A 19,802-nucleotide genomic window follows, 5' to 3' on the forward strand; every position below is an offset into this window, starting at 1 on the left:
TTTATGCGTTGGCGTATTGTTGGCGTATTGTCGGCGTATTGTTTGTCGTTGGGTTGTCGTACAGTCTGAAAACTCGCCGATTTTGAGAAATATCGAGCTATTGACATTCCCGAGTCATTGGTGTAATTAGTTGATACTTAGGATTAGGTTTTAGGGTTTGCTTATCACTGGGTTTGCAACATACCTTGTTGTAATAACAACCCGCGAAATGGAAAACGTGCGCGAAGCAAAACGCGCTAAACCGGGACCTAAGCCTAGTGCTGTGTTGGATTATTTCGAAGAAGTCGGTGACTATAGCTCTAGCTCCAAGCGCTATGAAGGCCAGAAGGCGATGTCGTTCGCCGTGGGGGAGTGAGGAGGCTTTAGGGCGGTGTGGTCTGTCGTCTGTGGTGTTGGCCTGACACCCAAGCTATCTCTATTTGGGCTGTAGTATTTGTGATAATCACGGTTTGTTAGGAATGCTAGAATGCAGACGCGAATGTGTGCGCACATGGCTCGATGGCTGTCCAGGTCTGGCTGTTGCCCAAATTCATATTTTATCTTGTGAGAGATCGTTTTCCAAACACTAAAGCAATACGCCTTTCATTGTAAAAGCGAAAAACATGAATTCCATGACGGAATAGCGCAAAAGGAATACGCCACGAGTATTGTAATACGGCATGGCGTGAACCCCGGCGTATTGATACGCCATACGCCTGGCGTATTAATTTGAGGTACCATTATTACGCCAGACGGCCAAAACGAATACGGTCGCATCCCTGCTAGTGAGCCTCCTTCCTAATGCACGACATCATCAAAACAGATAAACTTCACGAGCAACTAATGGAAACATACGAATGTGTCTGTGCCAGAGCCATACCATAGGAGTTGTGTACGACTGGATCAAGCTCAGTTTGAGTCCCTCTTGCAGCTCTCTGTAACCTTACGCGTTCGCTGTCATTCCGGTGTTCTTTGATCCCGTTGCAATACAGTTAACCCTTTGGCGCTTGAAGCTTTAAACGCCACAACAGACGATGTCTGGCGTACAGCCCCCAACGCCAGGCAGCAAGGCCGGTGGGAGCCCTGGAGGCGGTAACAAATCCGTCAAGCTTTCGTTCGGGACTAAGACTCCTGGAAATGGCAAGGGTAAAGAAAAGGTAACACGGGGTCGAAGCTGCCGCGAGCTGCGCAATGTTGCATTAAGAGACCACGATTCATCGAACGCTTTTGGATTTGCTCACAACCTTTGGCTTTGCACCATTCGGATGCCTTTGGATTGCTTCACACCGCTGCAGCTAGACCGCTTCATCCCAACACGTTCAGCCATGGACTTCGATTCCGCCAACTACACTCTTAACAAGGATGCTAAACAAAGCAGTGATCAACGTGACGGACAGGGCTCGCCATCGAAGGAAGATTACCAGAAGGCTTTGGCTGCAAGCCTCAGTGTGAATGACTCGAGCCGTATCTTGGCGTTCAAGCAAAAGGCACCAGCAGCTCCTGAAGGTTACGAGAATAATCTGAAGTCGCTATACAACCAGAACCTCGCGCCGAATGCGGCCAAGAAGCAGTTCCGGCACGTACCCACGACACAGGAGCGCATCCTTGATGCCCCGGAGCTGATGGACGATTATTACCTTAACCTGCTGGATTGGGGAAGCCAGAACCTGGTACGTATCACAGCGCATCATCGCAAGGAGTAGCATGAATGTGCGGACATTCCCGTTAACGTGGGAACAGTCTACTGGGCCATGATACCTTGTCCAAGAACGGAACCCTCATCTGTCGGCCTCAGGACCCCTTACCCAGTCGCACAGTGCTTTGGCTTTTCAGCGGCGCTCCTGGTGTATGCTGCTTTTTATTTCAGAGGCCAAATTCAGCAAGTACTCGACTTAAGACGCCGCAGTCTGAGCAGCCCGGTTTTTGTTCTCGACCCAATATGGTGCGTTGACTTGCATACCGCGCAGATCGCCGTTGCCCTCGGAAGGTCTGTTTACCTGTGGAATGCTGGATCTGGTAACGTTGAGGAGCTTTGCACGGTCCCCAACGAGGGTAAGCAAACCGGAAGGAGTTGAGGGTCTCCGCTGCATCTGGGAAGCACACCTTGTGCCATAGCGCCACCCGGGGACTGGGGGGGTTCTGCTTCGTATACCGTATCTTGAGTTTTACCTGACCTGCCCACAAGTCATGTCCCACCAAGCCCCCATCCTAAATTCATTGTCCCATACCCAAGGCGACTACATTTCTTCCTTGCGGTGGGGCAGCGACGGTAATTTCCTGGCAGTGGGTACGTCGGATGCCAAGGTGCAAATCTGGGATGCCACTAGGTGCGTCGCGCCCGGTGCAACTCCTATTTAATTCGGGTTCCGTCTGGTATCCAACGGCCTAAACCAGGGCGACGTTGAATACTTTCTTTTGGCTTATCTCCCAAATTCAACTGATCTCTGTGATCCCATTGAATGCTTCAGGCGCAAGCAGGTTCGTGAGCTCTGCGGACACACGAACCGTGTATCATGTCTGTCGTGGAACGGCTCCATCCTCAGCTCCGGATCTCGCGATTCCACCATTGCCAATTGGGACGTGCGCAAGCGCCGTGACGAAGCATGCGTCGCTACGCTACGTGTGCACGAGCAGGTGCGTTCTGGCACCATGTTGACCTGGGGGACAAGCTAAACGATATCCTTGGCGAGCGGTACCACCCTCTCCCATAGCAGAATCAGTAGTGCTCGACTCTAGCGGCAGGTAATAAATGCTATCGGGAGCTCGCGTGGCCAGAACTCTTTTTATGGACGTATTGTCGGTGCATGTAGGAAGTCTGTGGCCTCACTTGGTCACTCTGCGGACAGCAGCTTGCCAGCGGTGGTAATGACAACATCCTGGCCATTCACGATGCTTCGTTCTCCCTTGTAAACAAGGTATGTTTATGGGCATGACGATGGGCCATTAGCAATACATTCATCTGATGCGTAAAATCTTTAGTATGGGTTTCGGCCTTCACCGCGCACCCCTTGAGACGACCTCAGCATGCAATCAACTGACACCCAATCGCCTGAGCATCCCCGTTGCGCTTATGCATAACCTACAGGTCCAGGCTCACACAGCAGCAGTCAAAGCTCTGGCTTGGTGTCCTTACCAGTCAAACCTGCTAGCTACCGGCGGCGGTACCGCGGACCGCCACGTGCGGTTCTGGAATACGCATACGTGTGCCATGCTAAGTCAAATTGACACGGGCTCACAGGTGGGTTGGAGACGCGGCTGATCTCGTGCTCCTTACATGGTAAGGTATTCGGGGCGTTACAGTATGCTGACCTGATATCACCCAGTGCTCGCGGCTTGAGTTCAGCCAATCCGAACGTCTTACTGCCTGGGTGGAAACAGCATTGGCCCCATTTCGTATTTTTCGCGTATAACCAGGTGTGCGCTCTCCAGTGGAACCCACATGAGCGCGAGCTGCTTTCAAGCCATGGTTACTCCAAACACCAACTGTGTTTGTGGAAGTACCCCAGCCTGGTCAAGGTATGTACAGCTGTATAACTGCATGTGGGTCTCGAAGCGCCCATGGATAGCATAACCTTGGTAATGGCTCTAGATAAGTTATGCCATCTCCCAACCCAGGTCGCTGAGCTGTCCGGCCACCAGGGTCGCGTGCTACACATGGCTACCTCGCCAGACGGCTGCAGCGTTGTGACAGCGGGCGCGGACGAGACATTGCGGTTTTGGCGACCGTTTGGTGAGCCGCCCGCCCCGAAGGATGCCGACAGCAAACTCGTCGCGGCGGCAAGTGGACCGATGGCAACAGGCGCAGCTGCAGGCTTTGGTAGCCTGCGCAGTATTCGATGATTACATAGCAGGTCCTTCGCATTTCAGACGTAGTCCCGAGCAGCGCTCTGCGAGCTCGAAGCGTCCGATGTTCCTTGCAAGCATGATCGTAACACGCTTCAACTTGCCGCAGGTCGTGCAGTGCTTGCAGGTTGGGGTTGTAGGTACCAGAAACGGAAAGGAATTGCAACTTCTTACATTTTTACACGGAACTGTTAGTTCTTGTCATATGACGTGGCTACCGCTATGGTCTACACGTGTGTGACAGCTATTGTTATTTCGTTCGTGGGTTGACGAATTTGGCCACAGTGGAAGAGAATTAATAACAGTAGCCTGACGTTTCTTGTACATATTGGCTCAAGGGCTCGCGCGAATGCTTCAGCGAGCAACGAGCCCGCAATTATACCACTCAACCCTCTGCCAAAACGAGAGCTAGACTCTCTTGTCGTGGTGTGTGCGTCGAGTTATGGTAAATGTTCATATTGCATGTATGGTGTGTGAGAGGCGGTATGTATCAGTTTCACTGGATAGTCAACTGGTTAAGGTTGTTGGAAGACGCGTTGCAATACGTTTTCCAATCCAAAAAATGACATGGGTGGGGTCATTGTGACATTATCATCCAAACAAAGTCAGTACACCTCCGTGTCCACCCGTACAACGTGTTCAGCCAACAAACAATCACGGCAACCAGTTACCCACAGGCCAGAATCATATCCATGACGTGTTAAGTACACCATCGGCGTCAAAGTGATCAAGGCATATTGTCTTGCTTCCATTGCAAAATTGAGGACCTCAGCGCGTGGTTAGGTATGAGTGTCGCGCCGCCTGGCATCGGGGTATTAGTCATTGGGCTAATAGGTTTACTCTTCAGCCATTCCGTGATGGCAGCACGCTCATACGTGTAGCCGTCCGTGGCGATGACAGGGTCACTCATAACCTGGAACCCGAAAAGGCACATAATGGGGGGTGATAGGTTTTAGTCCATACCTCGGCACCGTAGAAGCGAAAGGCTGGTACAATGTCTTTATAGCAAGCCGAGCCGGTGGTACAATGTCTGACGCAAACAATAATCATCCAAGCCTAGCCATATAAACGGTTAAAAAGACATCAACGGATTCGATGGCTGAAACTGAAACACTACACCACCTCCATGACTGTTGTCATACTGCATATCACAAAAGCTGCACTTTCTCTTGTCTAAGGACTGTCCATAACCTAGGGCTTGCTGCCCGGGCGAGGTTGCAGCAAGGCAAACATGCCACGAACTTCATAAATATTTTGGCAGCTCCTCCCGCGGAGAGATTATGCCCAATTATTTCCCCACTACGGCGTCAGGCTATTGGCGCTAGTTGCATTAGCCATCAAGGCGCTAAACGAGTCCCCGTTTCCCTCTTTCAAAGACCAAGGAGCTACTTTACACTTACGTCTTGTGTGATAGGGCATAAATACATAGGGTCCGGTTGAGGACCATTCCTTCCGTCAGCTTGCCCAGCGCCGGGAACGCCACTGCTGGTTGCAGCAGCTGTAGCCGGCCCGCCCTTGACTTCGCTGCTTTTTGCCGCCGCTGGCGATGCAGTTGTTGCAGCTGATGTGCTTTCGGAGCCTCTAAAAGTTGAACCACCGCTGGCCCAGCCACTCATGCTGTTAGCCGGGACTGGGGGATCCAACGGTGGGTTACCGAGCCGACGACGCGGCACACCGGCACGTAACGCCGAGTTCCGGGAGAGGAGCCCAAGCCGTTGGATCGCCTACAAAAACCCAAGCCATTAACAACCATGCGTGCATAGCCATTCCAGCGCATAATTCGCCTATTAGGCTGACGCCTTCGTAAAAGTGAATTATTCCGGTTGACACGCACTTCATTGACCACTCTCACACCAAGACAGCTGCGGAACAGGTTAGGTTGTCGACTAGAAGTTTCAACCAAGCAAAGCCATTTCAAGGTTTCTTACAATTGTACGCTTAACAAATCCTCTCTCCCGCGCACACGCACAGCGCCCCGGCGCGCGCGTGGCGGCATACCTGGTACTGCTCAGGAATTTCCATTAGTGCCCGAAGCGCAAAAAGGGCCTCACGCCGCTCCAGATTGCCCGAGGTACTCGACATGATCTCCGTAAAGTTCACGAACTAGCGGCAGGAAAGGGCGGGATCACACCTCACCAGGTAGTTGTCGCAACGTGTCCCCACAAATGTATCCAAAAGCAAGTCGGCCTGAATGCTGTCCCTATCCGACCCGTGGCCTGCTCCATTTTAGCAATAGTAATATATCTGGTTTCGTTCCGTCCAACAATAATGAACACACATCGCCACATCCGCTGCTACAGCGCGCAAGTCAATCTCAAGCAAGCGTAGCTCATCAACTGAGTGCGTACCTGGAAGTTGTCAAACTGCCGTTGTGGAAGCGCGTCGTCAAAGTCCTTCATGACATCCCAGGGGCCGTCACCCACTCCCACCATGACGATGGACAGCGGTAGATAACTGAACGGGAGCGGCAGACCCAGGCGCATCACAAGGGGCGTACTTCCGTCAGATGAAGGCACATCGAGCACGCCACACACCCATACGCCAAAGAACCCAGCCCAGCAGTTCAATGCTGCCTAACAACCCACAAAACACCACGATCCACCGTGCCCTCCGTCCCACCTGGCCTCAACGATGGCGTCTATCGTGTCTTGTTCCTGCTCGCTGTGTTGTCCCGGAAGCAGGTCGGATGACCTAGATACCTGGTTAGGTCAGTGGATAGTTCGGGGATGCAAGACGATGTCAACCGAGGCCCTGTAGTAACATGGGCCGCGCGTAACGCGCTCACACGCGTAACTCCGGCAGTCACCCACCTGCCCATCCGCCACCAGCAGCAAAATGTGGTATTGGTACCCCGACTGCTCCACAATGCGGCATGCTTGACGTATGGCCGGCGCGAACGAGGTAGGCCCCGCCATGCGGATGTAGGGGCAAATTTCTCTGCGGGGTCACACAAGAACGAACGCATTCAATACGCACCATATTGACGCCGTTAAGACTGCGGGAACGAGATCACCAAAACTGCTTGGGGATGCGCAACTGATCGCAAGGTTTGCATCAAGGACAGTCAGCCTGTGGAACCCGGGAGTGGAACCCGGGCGATGGACGGCACGTATCCGTTCTCCCTTCCGCTGTTGCGGCTCGCTTCAGCACTCACCGGTACCGCCACAGAACCTGGTCGAGTCCCTGGCAGGGCTTATCCCCCGGGAGGAAAGAGAACACGGCCTTGTCGCCGGAGGTGGCTGCGGGGAGCAAATCGGGGAGCACACATGACGCCACCACGTGTTGTTGAGGGGCATTGGTAGGGGCTTGGTGCGGACAGAGATGCCATATGCTGCTCCTTTTTCCGAATGCACCGCTGAGGCCGGTCCATGCATTTACTTGAGGTCGCCACGGATGTTGGAAATACGGCGGACGTACGGCAAGTATATAGCGCTCACCAGCCGCTGCCCATGCCGCACAGAGATGCCCTCGACGCAGGACGCTCCCCCAAGGTACTAACGCGTAATGCTTACCGTCACCGAAGCCATAAGCAGGGATGAGCCCATCGTCGTCAAAAACTGACAGCGTCTTGCCAATGGCACTGATGGCGTCCTCGTACGGTGAAGGCATGTCACCTGCACCAGCCGGTGAGGTGCATTGCGGGTCGGACGTTTGTTAAGCGGCATCACGACTGGTACGACATCTGTGTCTGGAGCCTTTGATTAAGTTTACAGGTTAGCAGACCCCTTGGCGTTTGCTTCCCGGCATGTAAGGATGCCATCCCCGTCGTGTAGGCAACGCCGAACGCAGCGCCTTTTGCAAATCATGGACAGAGCTCAGCACCCTCTGCTGCTTGAACGCCGGGCTAGACGAGGCATGAATCACCACGCTCACGCCTCCTGAATTCCTGTATTGCTCAACAAGTATCGTGGTTTGCAGACGACACACCAACATACGCACCTATAGCGTGGAGAGACTTTCCGCCAAAGCTCCGCTTGCCCGTCCATTCGTTGCTCTGCCGGCGGAGGGGAAAGATTGGGGGGAGCCTTAGCACTATTGGTGAAATACCTGGTCTTGCGTTGCAGTTCTTTTGTACCTACATCCACGACTATATTTTGCAGCCCAAGGCACAAGCTGCCCCAGGGCAACGTAGTTTTGACAAGGGATACTGGTAAGGTGCATGCTCAATCCTTGCTTGGCGAAGTCCCTCAAATTGAAATCCCACCTTTGTAAAGTCCAGTGCGACGATGAGGTTTGAGGACTCCAGCCCGCCTTTCCGAAGGGCATCTTGGACCTCCTCCACGCTATTGAAGCGGTCCGCAATTGCCCTGCGCTCACGCACGAGACGAGACCTGTAACCGTCATTCCCTGCTTGGTACTGTTGGAAGGCGCTGACAGGTGGGCCCACCGTCAGGCAGTGAGAGACCGTGCGGATGGTCCGTGGGACAGCTACGCCCGGGTACCCTCCGGGATTGAGGCGCCAAGGCAATTTTATTTTTACGCTTATGGTATATATAACGCTTACGTTACATACGACGCCTGAAAACAGACCTGAAGCGTAGTGTAGGGCTTTGGAATGCAGCAAAGCCACCGGCGTGGGGCAGCCGCTGATGCTGTTGTGCTGCAGCAGCTGCACATTCTGCCGGCACATAGTTGTATTGCATTCCTGGCGTTCCCTGCTTGTTATTCTTGGTTTTGCTGCTTGTTGTCCCCATGTCCCGCAGGAGTGTGTCCCGCTGCAAAGAACCCGAATACGGTGCCAAAAAGTCATGACAAGGATGCTTACAATTACCCGCAATCGTGATGCACTTTCTATCGCACCTTAAGACGTTACGCCTTTGACATTGCCAACTACTGACGCTCTACAAATCAAGTTCTGCTTTTGAGGACTTGACGCAAACTTTTAAGTAAAATAAGGAAAACTACCAGGATAGCTATGGCACAAACTCCTACTTGGCGCTCACTTGAGAGTACTTCAGTAGAAGCCTAGAAGCTGTACGCAGATGAATGAGGATGTCCGTTGCCTTCGTAAGTTGCTACTGAAAATAATTGGCGTGTTTGGGGTTTCTCTTGGAAATCGAAACTGGATGTCCGTAATGTATCATTGACTACGTATGCACATACCCCACATACCGTAACGCATGCTGGAAGAGTGTCCGTCAGTGACAGCCACGAGAACTATTTTTTTGTCACGCCATTGCTGTAACGGAATTTATTTAACCTATGTAAGGTAAAACTCCGCCAAGACCGCGGACAACTACTCCACGTAAATACCATGTGAACCACTAGAACAACGGCTGAAACGGGACTTATGCCGCGGAAGTGATCAGGGTGACGTATCTTATCTTATGCAGCCCGAGGGCGATGCATTGGAGCATAGCACGCGCAGCACGATCTGATATTAACCTGTTGGTTACGATCTGATACTAGCCTGGATAGATTTTAACCTGTTGACGACACAATACACTGTGTCGTGTCCTGGACACAACGAAGGATAATCCGTGACACGGGTGCCATCACCCATGTTTCCGGTAGGACATATCCCAGCATACCTGTTTAAAGTTGCCGCTCGTTCGTGACCAAGGGAAATGCAGGTATAAGAAGCTCAGGCTTACTAATTCTCAGTCTTAAACACCCAGGATGGTTTACGGAATCGAGTTGCCTGTGAACTGCCCTCAGGTTGAGCACAGGAAAGGTAGTCGACCGGCGAGTTGTCGGCAAAAAGCTTGCCATGCTATGTCTTCCAAGCAGGCCCGCGGTCGTCAGGGGCTGCCAACAGGCCAGCAGCAGCTGTCCTTTGGTGGCGAAGGCCCTGCCCCCAAGCGTCCAAAGCTGTCTGAGCTCGGCAACGGCGGCTTACAACGACAACATCACGGACACGAGGACCGTCAGCCACAGAGCAACGCCCTCCTGCACCGCGACGCAACGGGTAGCTCATTCACGGCATGCCCGGTGTGCGGCAAGCATGTGCGTGCGCGGACAGCACACACCATTGCAGCGCTCCTTCCCGCTCAGACAGTCCTACTCCCCCCTGGCATGCAACCATCTTCAGTAGCCTCTAGGCGCGCTCACAAAGCTCTACCACCTCCCACGGCAGGTCCCGCTGCTGTGCATCAACCTACATCTGGACCTGGGCTGTGCCCAAGTGCCTACGCCAACCGCCGTAACGGCAGCCGCGCCAGGCGAGCGGAGGAGCAGAGCCCCCGCACGGCCAGTACAACAAGGCACGGAGCCCCAATCGCAGCGCCGGGCAGAAGGAAAGCAGGCGTTGCCAGGAGCCAATGGCGCGGCAGCAGACGACGATGCAGAAGATGATGCAGTCGCCACGACCGGGCCTGAGCACCCGCGGTCCTCTCCACGGTGGGAACTATCACCGGAACAGCAGCAGCTGGCGCCGCTCCACTCGCGGCGGTTGGCGGTGGAGGCACGGGAGCAGGGGCTTTTAGCTGGAGCTGAGGATACGCCCGAGCCAAAGTTTCCCCTGCTAGGCCTCCGGCAGCAAATGGCCGTTGCCGCAGCCGCAATTAGCGCGGGCAGCGGCGCTGGTGCGCAGCGTTACGGTGGGGGACATGCTATTTTAGCCTACAGCCCGGCCAGCGGCGATGGCCGAGGGCTCGGTGCAGGCGGTGGCACCACCGCCGCGGCTCCGTCCTCCTGCTGTAATCGGGACGATACCGGCGTGAGGTGCGTTTTGGAACCGCGTACGAGGTTCTCGCTGCAAGGTGCTCTACCTCGGGGCCTCCCTACCGCCGCACCCCCTTGCCTTCCCGGTACGGTATTCGCCTCGTCGTATTCGGCCCAGACACTGCTCGAGCCACAGCTGCACAGGCACCGCACGCACCTGGCAAAGCCGCATGAGCTGCAAGACGCAACACCAGCAGCTGCGCGGCAGCCTGCGCCGCCTCTTCGGCTATTCGTAGATGCGACGGCTGTACGAGGCTCCCCGTGCTGCACCTGCTTGAAGGATACGGCAATGTCCACAGCGCTGGCGGCGGCTGCTTCCACGGCTGTCGACCGGGGACGTGACCCGGCGCCAGCTGGCCCCTCACCGCCAGCCGCAGTGTTGGAGGTACCTGTCGAGATGCCACCGGTGGAGGCGCTGTGGCAGGTACCCCACAGCGCGGGCTTCAAGCCCAGCAGCGACAGCTACCATCTGAGCAACAGCGACCATGGTGGTGATTCGAGTAGCGGAGGCGGCGCCAGCGCATCATGCCGCCATGGCCTTAATGAACATGGGCTGGACCCGGGGCCTGTCGCAGGCAACATTCCGTTGCATCCCATGTTCCTTCCCCGGGGGGCTGTTGCTTCACGGAGGGTATGTACGACGTGGGGCCCCAAGCCCGCGTGTCGTCAGGTAGGATGCGGACGAGGAGGGGTTGCGGAGGCAAACGTGGTGGCAGCGGGTATGTATGTCTGCCGTCTGTAGCAGCCAGAGAGCGCCCGGTAGAGAGAAACTGCAAGTAGGGCAGTGTCGAGGTACTGGATTGCGACGCTGTGGCGGGGAAGGGTGACGTCACTGTCGTACGGCAGCTGGGCTCCCCAGTGTCAGCGACAGTGGCTACGTGCGTTGCGCAGGAGGGCGCGGAGGAGGAGGAGGAGGCAGCGAGGGCGGCAGTGCCAGAGGTGATAGCGGAGGCGGCAGCGGTGGCGGGGGAGATGCGAGCAGAGGTTAGGAAGTGTGAGGAGGAGGAAGAGCGGAGCAGATTGCGCGGAGGATTATTGATGGCCGCCAGATGGCGTCATCCGAGTCTCCAGGCGGTGCGTTTTGGATGGGAGGGAAAGGGTGGCTTTTGCGAGGGCTGTTCAATTGGGAAAGGGGGGTTTACTAAACACCCCGTAACTAAACACGTGTGTTAAAAGCAAAGTTGGCCTACGCCATTTCGCGGCGCGAGGAGGCAGTTTCAATTATGCAATACGCAAATGAGAGGTCAGCCTCACTTCCTGACTGTCGCCAGCTCGAGAGCGAAGCGTCTGGTGTGGTGATGGGCGAATAGCACGTCTCCCGCGGCAGAGGTATGGATTTAGCAGAGGCCTAAGGCGCGTGTGCCACAGGTGTCCCACCCCGCCCTGGAAGGCCAATACTTGGTTTTGGAGTTCGTAACGCCTGCCGAGGAGGCAGAGCTCCTGGCCATGTGTGACGACCCCGTGCTCAAACCCTCTTGGAGCCCCTGGATCGGGCAGATGTACGGCAATGCCACGGCTCAAAAGACTCGGTGAGCCGGCGCCCATGGCGGCGGGGGTTGGAACCCAGGGAAGAGACCGCAGGCCGCCATGGCCCCGGTGGGAAGTCTGTAGGCAGCTGGCGAAAGCTGCTATCTTTTGGATGAGCGAAAGCCAGTTTTAACACTGTGGCTGGGAGCCTGAGGCAAGGATGTGGGTCAGAGGCAGTCGTGCTGAAGGCAATGGAGAGCCATTTCCCGATTGTTCCGAGTGCACCCCAGTGCTGGTCGCTCGCTCCCGCTGCGTGGTCCTACCGGCAGGGGGAAGCGTTGGGGGGTGCTGCCCGACTACCACCGCCGGGGAGTAGCACCTGTGGAGCATCCCCTGCCGCCACTACTGCGAATCTTGACGGAGCGCATGAGGGTCCAGGTCGGACTGCTGAGGGTGAGGAGAGGGCCAGAGAGGGAACGTGCGTGTGGTGGTGGGGAAGGAAGCTTCCTAGGCGCCTGGTGGGGTGGCGCTGGTCGGTGGGTTGAAGCCAGTTGCGGTCCGTTGACCTATGACAGTTAGATTGCCACATGGGACCCTCTGCTCCCGAGCACCTTAAAGCTGCCCGACTGCCGGTAACACCTACCACCCTTGACCGCTGCTGTGTTTTCCGCCTCTTGTCACTCAGCCGATACCTTTCCGTTACCGGCTTGTCCTCTCGCCGCTGTACAGTGTTTTCAGCCCAACGAGGCCAATGCAATTGACTATTGGCGTTCCAGGGGCTCATGGCTGCGACCCCACGTGGATGACAGGTGGGCCCTAACTAGGCTACTTCTAGCCATCGACCCCATCTTCCGGTCGGCGGTCGGTGCTTGCTTCCACGCAGTTGAAGCCGCGTGGATCGGCTGTTTTGCTGCCTGCGTTGTAACGGTAAAAAGAGTGCAAGCAAGCGCAAAGCTGTGAAGAAACCACCTCACCGAGGTCGCGTTGGGTCGGACCCTCTTGGATTGCTGGGCGTGTGGTGGATGCGGTGGTTCCTTGCGGCTTCCAGTTCCTGGGACCATAAGGCGAAAAAGAGCATATGCCCTACGGCTGCGGCTTCAACTTGGGCTGCTTATTGCCTGGGAGCCTGGCAGGGCGGCAGGCGGGCTGTCGGTCTATCACGGACCCCTAGGAGCTGTAGGGGGGAGGGGCCTCGCAGCTGCAGAGGGCCGGCCTGTCGCGTGGTGGGGATTAGGACGCCCCTGCACACGTGCCCAAGTCCGAACAGCGTCATATTCCGAAGACAATTGTGGGCCAAAGGCGCCTCGGAAAATCGTACAACGCAAGCAAACTTGCCATCGTCCCCTCCTGCCTGTGCGTCACGGTGGTGGTGTCTCTCTGTCGTCCACTGTGCGCTGCCCCGGCAGAATCCTCAGCGGCGACCTGATTGTCAACCTCAGTCTGGGGGGGGCGGCCGTCATGACCTTCGCCAGAGAACGGGACAAGGACGAGGGCGGTGAGGCCAGAGCACCTGCTGCCCTTCCCCACCGTCGTCAGCATCCGCGCCAAGGTCATCCAGGGCTGCAGCAGCACCAGCAGCAGCAGCAGCATCCCCGTCAGTCAGCTGGGGACGAGGTCCGTGTCAGGTTGGCACCCCGGAGCCTTCAGGTGTGTTCCGGTGGTAGCTTGGCAGGCACATTGGGCACGCCAGGGCTGCCGGACAGAGGAGATAAGACGACGGAGGCCAGAGCGGGAAAGCAGAGAGGGAGGGGTGAAGGGCATGCCATGTGCAATTGCTAAGAGAAAAGGTGCATGGGGACATAGTAGGCCGTGCCGATGAGGGGGGAAGTGGAGAAATAGGTTCGCCCCCCTGGAAATTACCTCCAATCCTTGCCGCATCTGTCTGTCTGTCTATCTGTCTGCCCTTTTCTATTTGACTGTCTATTTCCTTAAATGGCCAGATACTCAGCCGAGCTGCCCGTTACAGCTACACGCACGCCATCGCGGCCTCCGACCTGCTGGACGCGCGCCGTGTCTCCATTACCTTTCGCCGCTCGGAGCTGCGACCGTTTGAAAGGGCCGAGCGTTGAGCCCAGAGCGTCCTCCAGCAGCGTGCCTAATACCTGCTTACCTGGCTTATAAGCACCACCGAATCAGGGGACGTCGTGAAGGCAATTGGAAAGCTGCTCGAAAGCCAGTATGGACGGGGCAGCAAAAGGAGAAGACAGTGAACCCTCGCAGTCTGCCAAGCTATTATGGAAAGGGAGCAGCTTGTCGGGCGGATGGATGGCGGTGGCTGCAGCCACCGGGCGGGCGGATGGATGGCGGTGGCTGCAGCCACCGGGCGGGCGGATGGATGGCGGTGGCTGCACCTGCGGCGTCCTAGATTTGTGAGCTAGGTCACAATAAAGAATGACCTGGTATCGGAGCCCAGCTGGACTGGGACATGAGCGGGTCACCCGAGCTGAGCTGAGCTGAGCTGAGCTGGACACGTGACATGGTTGACCTGGGCGGGGGGGGAGGGTCTAGGTCGGTCATGTTGGCATAGTATCATCGACCAAGCAAAAGGACAGAAGGGACAAAATATTCCGTCGCGTTGATGAAGACCCCGTCCCGTAAAAGCTTGTTTAGGATACTTCTTCCCGTGGGTTTGCTGCATGTGACGGATGGAGGTGGGTTTTCAGGACTATCTACGAGCCATCGGATGAGCCCCCGCCATCTAGGGACTCCGGATGGATTGCGTGATCGAGCTTGCGACCGGTTGGCTGCACATCGAGCAAGATCGGGAAGGGAAAAAATAATGTAGGACAGGGGTTGGGAATGGCGACAGGCCAATAGATTCCCAGGTGGTCCATGTTGGGTGGCTGGGAGGGTGTGGTGAGCACAGGAATCTGGGCGTATGGACGTGCAACACGTGTGGCGTGTGGGAGCATATATTGGGTAAGGGAGGGTAATGCAATGAGGTGAGGCTATGGTGGGGAAATTTTGTCAAGAAATGGGTTTCGGGACGGTTGGTGTCCCGTCGCACATTGCAGGGTCGCAGGAGATTTGCGCTGCACGGTACAGGTGAAGGGTTGCGGGTAGGTGGAGCGCCTGGGGCACGCACGTTAACATGCCTTGCCGTGCAAACTTTGAGGGTTCGACAGGCGGGACATTGTTCTATGCTTACAGATATATTTACAGACATACGTAGTGCGCCGACATGCCACAGGGTTCAACGTATGAAGCAGGACGTGCGCAATACCAAGGCGCGTCGCAAGCCGCTGCCGCCGCTTCTTCTTCCACAACTGTCCACCAGCAAGCATCCCGCGGACGAATGCAATCTAATACAGAATAAAACAAGCAAATCGGCAAAACAGCGTATTACGGAACAATTTACAGGAATGCGTGTCCGTTGCATGCCAGAGCATGTCCACTCTGCGGTATGCTAATAAATTGGCCATAAATACCGAAACACAGCACTTCGAGTTCCGTGTCCGCAGTCGAACCCGGATATCTACCTCTCCGGGATGTAACTTGAAGCAAGGGCACCTCCGCACAACACCGTCACCTTTAACAAGCACTAGGGGCCCGACAAGAACCAAGCAGGACCGCACGCCTCATTCCTAAGACTGTACAGCAATCCTCTGTACGACATTTGAAAGCCGGGGGGGGCAATGTTGGGAAAGCCTTGTTGCGTTACGTTTAGCCCATATCAATACCATACTGGCCTCTTGACTACCCACATCAGAGCTCAGACCCACATTATTAAATACAATCCAACCGTACAGAAGCCGTGCAAGCCTAGAGGGACTATAGGAACTCCGCGTAGGAAACGTTGGCGCAATTTTCCGACTGCTGATTTGCGCCTCCAGCACCGCATTTAGAAATGCCCTGCATGGTAAATGCAGAAGACCAGAAGACTGAGTGTACGAACGACGTTCAGTAATCCAGGGCTCTCAGACGGCAGGCCCGGCCCACTGCATAGCACCACAAGCGAATGGCGGAGCTTCACGACCCCAAGCCTCATGGCATGCCCGCCCACTAACGCGTCTATTCCTATTGGACCTGGCGTCAATTCCAGCCCTGGCTTTCACAGATAGGTTCAGACATTAATCTTTTAGGGTGCGCATTTTGCTCAGCCAACCGTAGGTTACTCGCCATGCGCCTGTCTCCTCAAGCCAATATGCCGTACCTTAGTCAGCTGATCCGGTCCAACAGCCGAAATGCGGATCATCTCTACCTCGTACAACATGGTTGAATTAGCGGGTACGACAGCGTACGGAGCAAGTACGGTCTGGTTGCCGAAACCCAGGGCTGCGGGTACACGCACGGTACGCCGGCCGCCGATGCTCATGCCTTCCAGCGCCTGTCCCATCGCAAACATGGTCAGCAGGTCACGTTTGACGTTGAGTGCCGCACATAAATAGGACGTTACATAATGGGTATGTCTTCATACCTACTTGCAGTACAGTAGGCAGTTCCTTGGGCTTAAGATTGAGATCAAAACAATTGTAAGAGACACGGTCAGGCACTCATGGTTAAAGCGCAGAAGTAGGGGTGGTGCCCCCGGTTGGCAGTAGCGATCATACCGTAAATTAAATTGCTGGCATCAAAATCACATAGCTTAGTAGTGAAAAACCAGAGACCAATCAACCTGTGGCCTCCCCTGCATTGCACCGCAGCGATGCGTGACCGTCTCGGCTTGCTTGCCACCCGCCAGTGGAGCAGCCCAGTCCCCAGCGCTACTCCTCATACCCGCCTGACCCGCCTGGCCGGGTGCCACCCCAATCCCCATACAAGCTTTCAGCAGCCAAGTACTGCTTCCGATTTTACCATTCCTAATGATGATACTCGCGCACACCGGGGAAACTTCCTCACCTGTCCACTTGACAACGAAGGCTGCCATTGCTTGCCCGCGTCTTCTCATCTACACACGCCTCCCGCTCTGAGGGCGCACAGGACGCCTCACTACCCGTCAGGTACCTGACCCCTCTTAGCTTTGCGTTCACGTCCGCAGGGGCGGCATGCAACCCACCTGCTGCAGGCCTTCACATATTCCCGGCACAGGACCGCCTCCCAACGCAATGGCCGCCGGACGCAGCACGCCAGGTCCACCGTCTCTGTACGTCTGCAAACGGTTGCGAGCGGTTGGCCGTTTGGGCCAGGGTCGGAGGGCTGGACGAGTGGCCCTGCCTGGCCACACGGAGGAAGAGGAAAAGTAATAAAACGGTCAACGGGCAGTCGAATCCTGCCATGTGCCGGCAGCGTCACCTGCTTGCCCTGCCTGGAATAGAAACCCCACTTGTGCAACCGCTGACTGGAGCCACGTGACCAACCGCTATGTCAAGGCGCGCGATTGCGTTTGAGAAATTAAAATGGGAAAACATGACAACCTCACTCACCAGACCTCCACGAGTCGAGTCGAACACCTGGCCGGTAGCCTCCAGCCGCCCTGCCAGTCAGGGAACGGTGAAGGGCCGGGCCGGGCTACATTCACTGGGCGATTTTCGTTGCCTTTGACAATCACGGCAACGAGAATTCCATCCGTCTAAAGGGCCGCCTTCACCGGCTGCTGCTAGGCGTGTGACCGCGCGTGCCAGGGGGATACGTGCGGAGTGTACTAAATTATGGGCTGATAGCACTGAGGCCTCAGGAATGTCGGGCTTGCCGGAAATTGCAACGGAAGGAGTTAATTTTAATGAAGCGGGAGCCGATGCGGTGCTGTGATGCCTGGCGGAAAGGGCACGATGACCCGGTCGCCCGTGTGGTTTTGCGGTGTGGTGCAGCGTTGACTCGCGTTGGGGTTGACAGGGTATGACGCAGTTGAACGCCATGGTTATGAGTTGGATTATGCCTTCGTAAGACAGCGATCTTTACGTGGGAGGCCCTTGTGGCCCTGCCTTGCGGGACCGTACAGCTCACCGTATCGTGAAACGATTTCCTCTCTGCTTCAGCTTTGTACTGCATGAACGTGTGACCGCGGCCAGGGTTCAAGCACAACTCACCCACATAATGGAAGAGTACCAGGTCCCCACGGCGCGCTCCCCGGGAACCGAACCCCTTTTGGTCCTCCAAGATGTCGACGCTGGAGGCAGTAGCCAATGCATCTACATATGGCAACGAATGGTTAGCCACCCCGTCATACCATAAGGTTGAACCAGGCACATACCGGTGTCAAGCAATCCACTTGCAGCAATAGCAAGCATCGTCGCCACAGCGCTCCGACGGCTTCGCAAAGGAAAACTTTGGCCAGAGCCATCTTTAGCACACAAAACTTCCTGATTGTCTTTCGCTACTTGGATGATTTTCGGTTCGCGAGGTGCTGTCAGAGGGCTGGCATTGATGCACAAAGGACGCACACGAGCTACGCTAGGACGCGCCGTCCGTTTAGTTATAGATGGATTCCTTGAGATAATCATCTATGAGACGGTGTTGAAGAAAGGGATGAAGATGCAAGGATCCCGACCGTGCACGCACTTATGTTCAGCCCCTCCAACGCAAGCACGAACAGTATCTTTACGATTAAACTAAGCACACGACATTATTGTCTATGCAGGATATAGCTGAACTCATATGTTGTATGTTGTTCTGTATGTCCTGTATGTTCGTCCATTAGATCGCAGGACGATGACGGAGCAAGCATCTAACTCATAACCTGTCAAACCTCTAAGCTCGCTTGATAATTGAAGGGAACCGTACCGCTCCTAAACAATCGGGAAACGTAAGCTGACTTCACTTGCCGTGAAACGGGCCTCAGCCCAGGGAAACGGGATTGTCCGAACTCAACTTAGACTTTACAGCATCCATAATATGCTTCGCTTATATGGTCAAGCCAGCACTCTTCACCACCACGAGCCGTACCTATCCAATCCTGGCTCCGCTAGCTCCGAACTTTTGAAAATTGCTAAAGAACTCCAAAACATTGTCAACTAATTCCAAAACATTGTCAACTAACTCCAAAACATTGTCAACTAATTCCAAACCCTGAAAGGAGTGCCGGCGGGAGGAGTTGGGCGGGGAGATGGTGGTTGCTGCCAGGAGGCGACGAAGTTCCGGGCAGTGTTCCTTGGCGTGCGACTCGTCACCGCACTGTAGGCAGACGTGCTGGGCCATGCGCTGGAGGCGCAAGTTGTAGGGGACCCCGATGGTTTTAACGCCGCTCGGAAGAGGTGAGTTGCTGTGGTGCGGCGTGGTGGAGTAGACGTTGGCGGTCAGGTCCATAGGGTCGTCCCGGCGGACGTCTCGGGAGCTGCGTGGCGCGGTGTTGTAGTCGATGAGATGAGCATTGTGGCGCCCGGAAAAGATGCCCATCGCCAAGTCGATGATGATTTGCAGGGTTACATCGGTGCCGTACTGAGGAAGCCTTGCGTAGACTTCCTCGCGAAGGTCCCTGTTGAGCCCCTTTGCGAAGTGAAAGACGTGATCGAGTTCATGACGGTGAGGGAGGTCGCCCATGAGGCGTCCGAAGGCGGCCACGTACGACACCAGGGAGTTCGGGCCTGAGCCTTGACGAATGGTGTCCATGCTGATCTGTGCCTGGAGGAGGCGATCGGGTCTGGGCGCGAGGGGCGTTAGCGCTTGGAGGACCGCAGTTAAGGAAGTGAAGGGGGTACGTTGGTGGCGGAGGAGGGTGTCGAGGGTAGGTCCTTCGATGGCAGAAAGGGCGATGGCGACAGCAGGCGCACTGTCTTCATGCAAACCGCATACCGTAAAGTGGAGACGTAGGCGGTTGGCCCACCACTTCCGAAGCCGCTCTTCCCTGGGATAGAATCTCAGAAGTAGCCGCCCATGCCGCCATCCGCGCTTTAGAGAATCGTTCGTCAACGGCCAACAACCAGCGCGGACCAGCCCCCCGATTCAACCCCACGGCCAAGGATGCCGACCTCGCT

At 55.7% G+C, this 19,802-nt stretch overlaps 4 protein-coding genes across 4 annotated transcripts; 2 read left to right on the top strand and 2 right to left on the bottom strand.

Moving 5' to 3' along the window:
* Positions 1 to 976: 976 nt before the first annotated feature.
* Positions 977 to 3,819, top strand: cdc20 (activator and specificity subunit of anaphase promoting complex; the record flags this gene model as incomplete). Its single annotated transcript, XM_002955165.1, has 9 exons — positions 977 to 1,136; positions 1,275 to 1,649; positions 1,947 to 2,031; positions 2,213 to 2,306; positions 2,448 to 2,613; positions 2,790 to 2,894; positions 3,065 to 3,217; positions 3,394 to 3,495; positions 3,595 to 3,819. The coding sequence occupies exons 1-9, from the start codon at positions 1,014 to 1,016 to the stop codon at positions 3,817 to 3,819; spliced, it is 1,428 nt and encodes a 475-aa protein (XP_002955211.1). The 5' UTR covers positions 977 to 1,013.
* A 2,001-nt stretch (positions 3,820 to 5,820) lies between these two features.
* On the bottom strand, positions 5,821 to 8,465 carry VOLCADRAFT_119008 (uncharacterized protein; the record flags this gene model as incomplete). Its single annotated transcript, XM_002955214.1, has 9 exons — positions 5,821 to 5,925; positions 6,171 to 6,276; positions 6,442 to 6,521; positions 6,633 to 6,759; positions 6,977 to 7,061; positions 7,335 to 7,436; positions 7,762 to 7,816; positions 8,027 to 8,129; positions 8,353 to 8,465. Coding segments are annotated over 9 exons (876 nt in total), but the record flags the coding sequence as incomplete, so codon positions are not given.
* Positions 8,466 to 9,537: 1,072 nt separating this feature from the next.
* On the top strand, positions 9,538 to 14,021 carry VOLCADRAFT_119009 (uncharacterized protein; the record flags this gene model as incomplete). The annotated part of the gene is made up of 9 exons (XM_002955166.1): positions 9,538 to 9,768; positions 9,899 to 11,155; positions 11,377 to 11,469; positions 11,854 to 12,014; positions 12,282 to 12,405; positions 12,682 to 12,761; positions 13,359 to 13,447; positions 13,502 to 13,599; positions 13,893 to 14,021. The coding sequence occupies 9 exons, from the start codon at positions 9,538 to 9,540 to the stop codon at positions 14,019 to 14,021; spliced, it is 2,262 nt and encodes a 753-aa protein (XP_002955212.1).
* A 1,074-nt stretch (positions 14,022 to 15,095) lies between these two features.
* On the bottom strand, positions 15,096 to 18,400 carry VOLCADRAFT_106730 (uncharacterized protein). The gene is made up of 6 exons (XM_002955215.1): positions 18,083 to 18,400; positions 17,919 to 18,020; positions 17,316 to 17,365; positions 16,949 to 17,041; positions 16,106 to 16,279; positions 15,096 to 15,804 (listed from the first exon to the last, which is right to left on the bottom strand). The coding sequence occupies exons 1-6, from the start codon at positions 18,330 to 18,332 to the stop codon at positions 15,724 to 15,726; spliced, it is 750 nt and encodes a 249-aa protein (XP_002955261.1). The 5' UTR covers positions 18,333 to 18,400; the 3' UTR covers positions 15,096 to 15,723.
* Between the last annotated feature and the right edge of the window lie 1,402 nt (positions 18,401 to 19,802).

Source organism: Volvox carteri (assembly GCF_000143455.1).
Source record: "Volvox carteri f. nagariensis unplaced genomic scaffold VOLCAscaffold_49, whole genome shotgun sequence".
Taxonomy (NCBI): Eukaryota; Viridiplantae; Chlorophyta; class Chlorophyceae; order Chlamydomonadales; family Volvocaceae; genus Volvox; species Volvox carteri.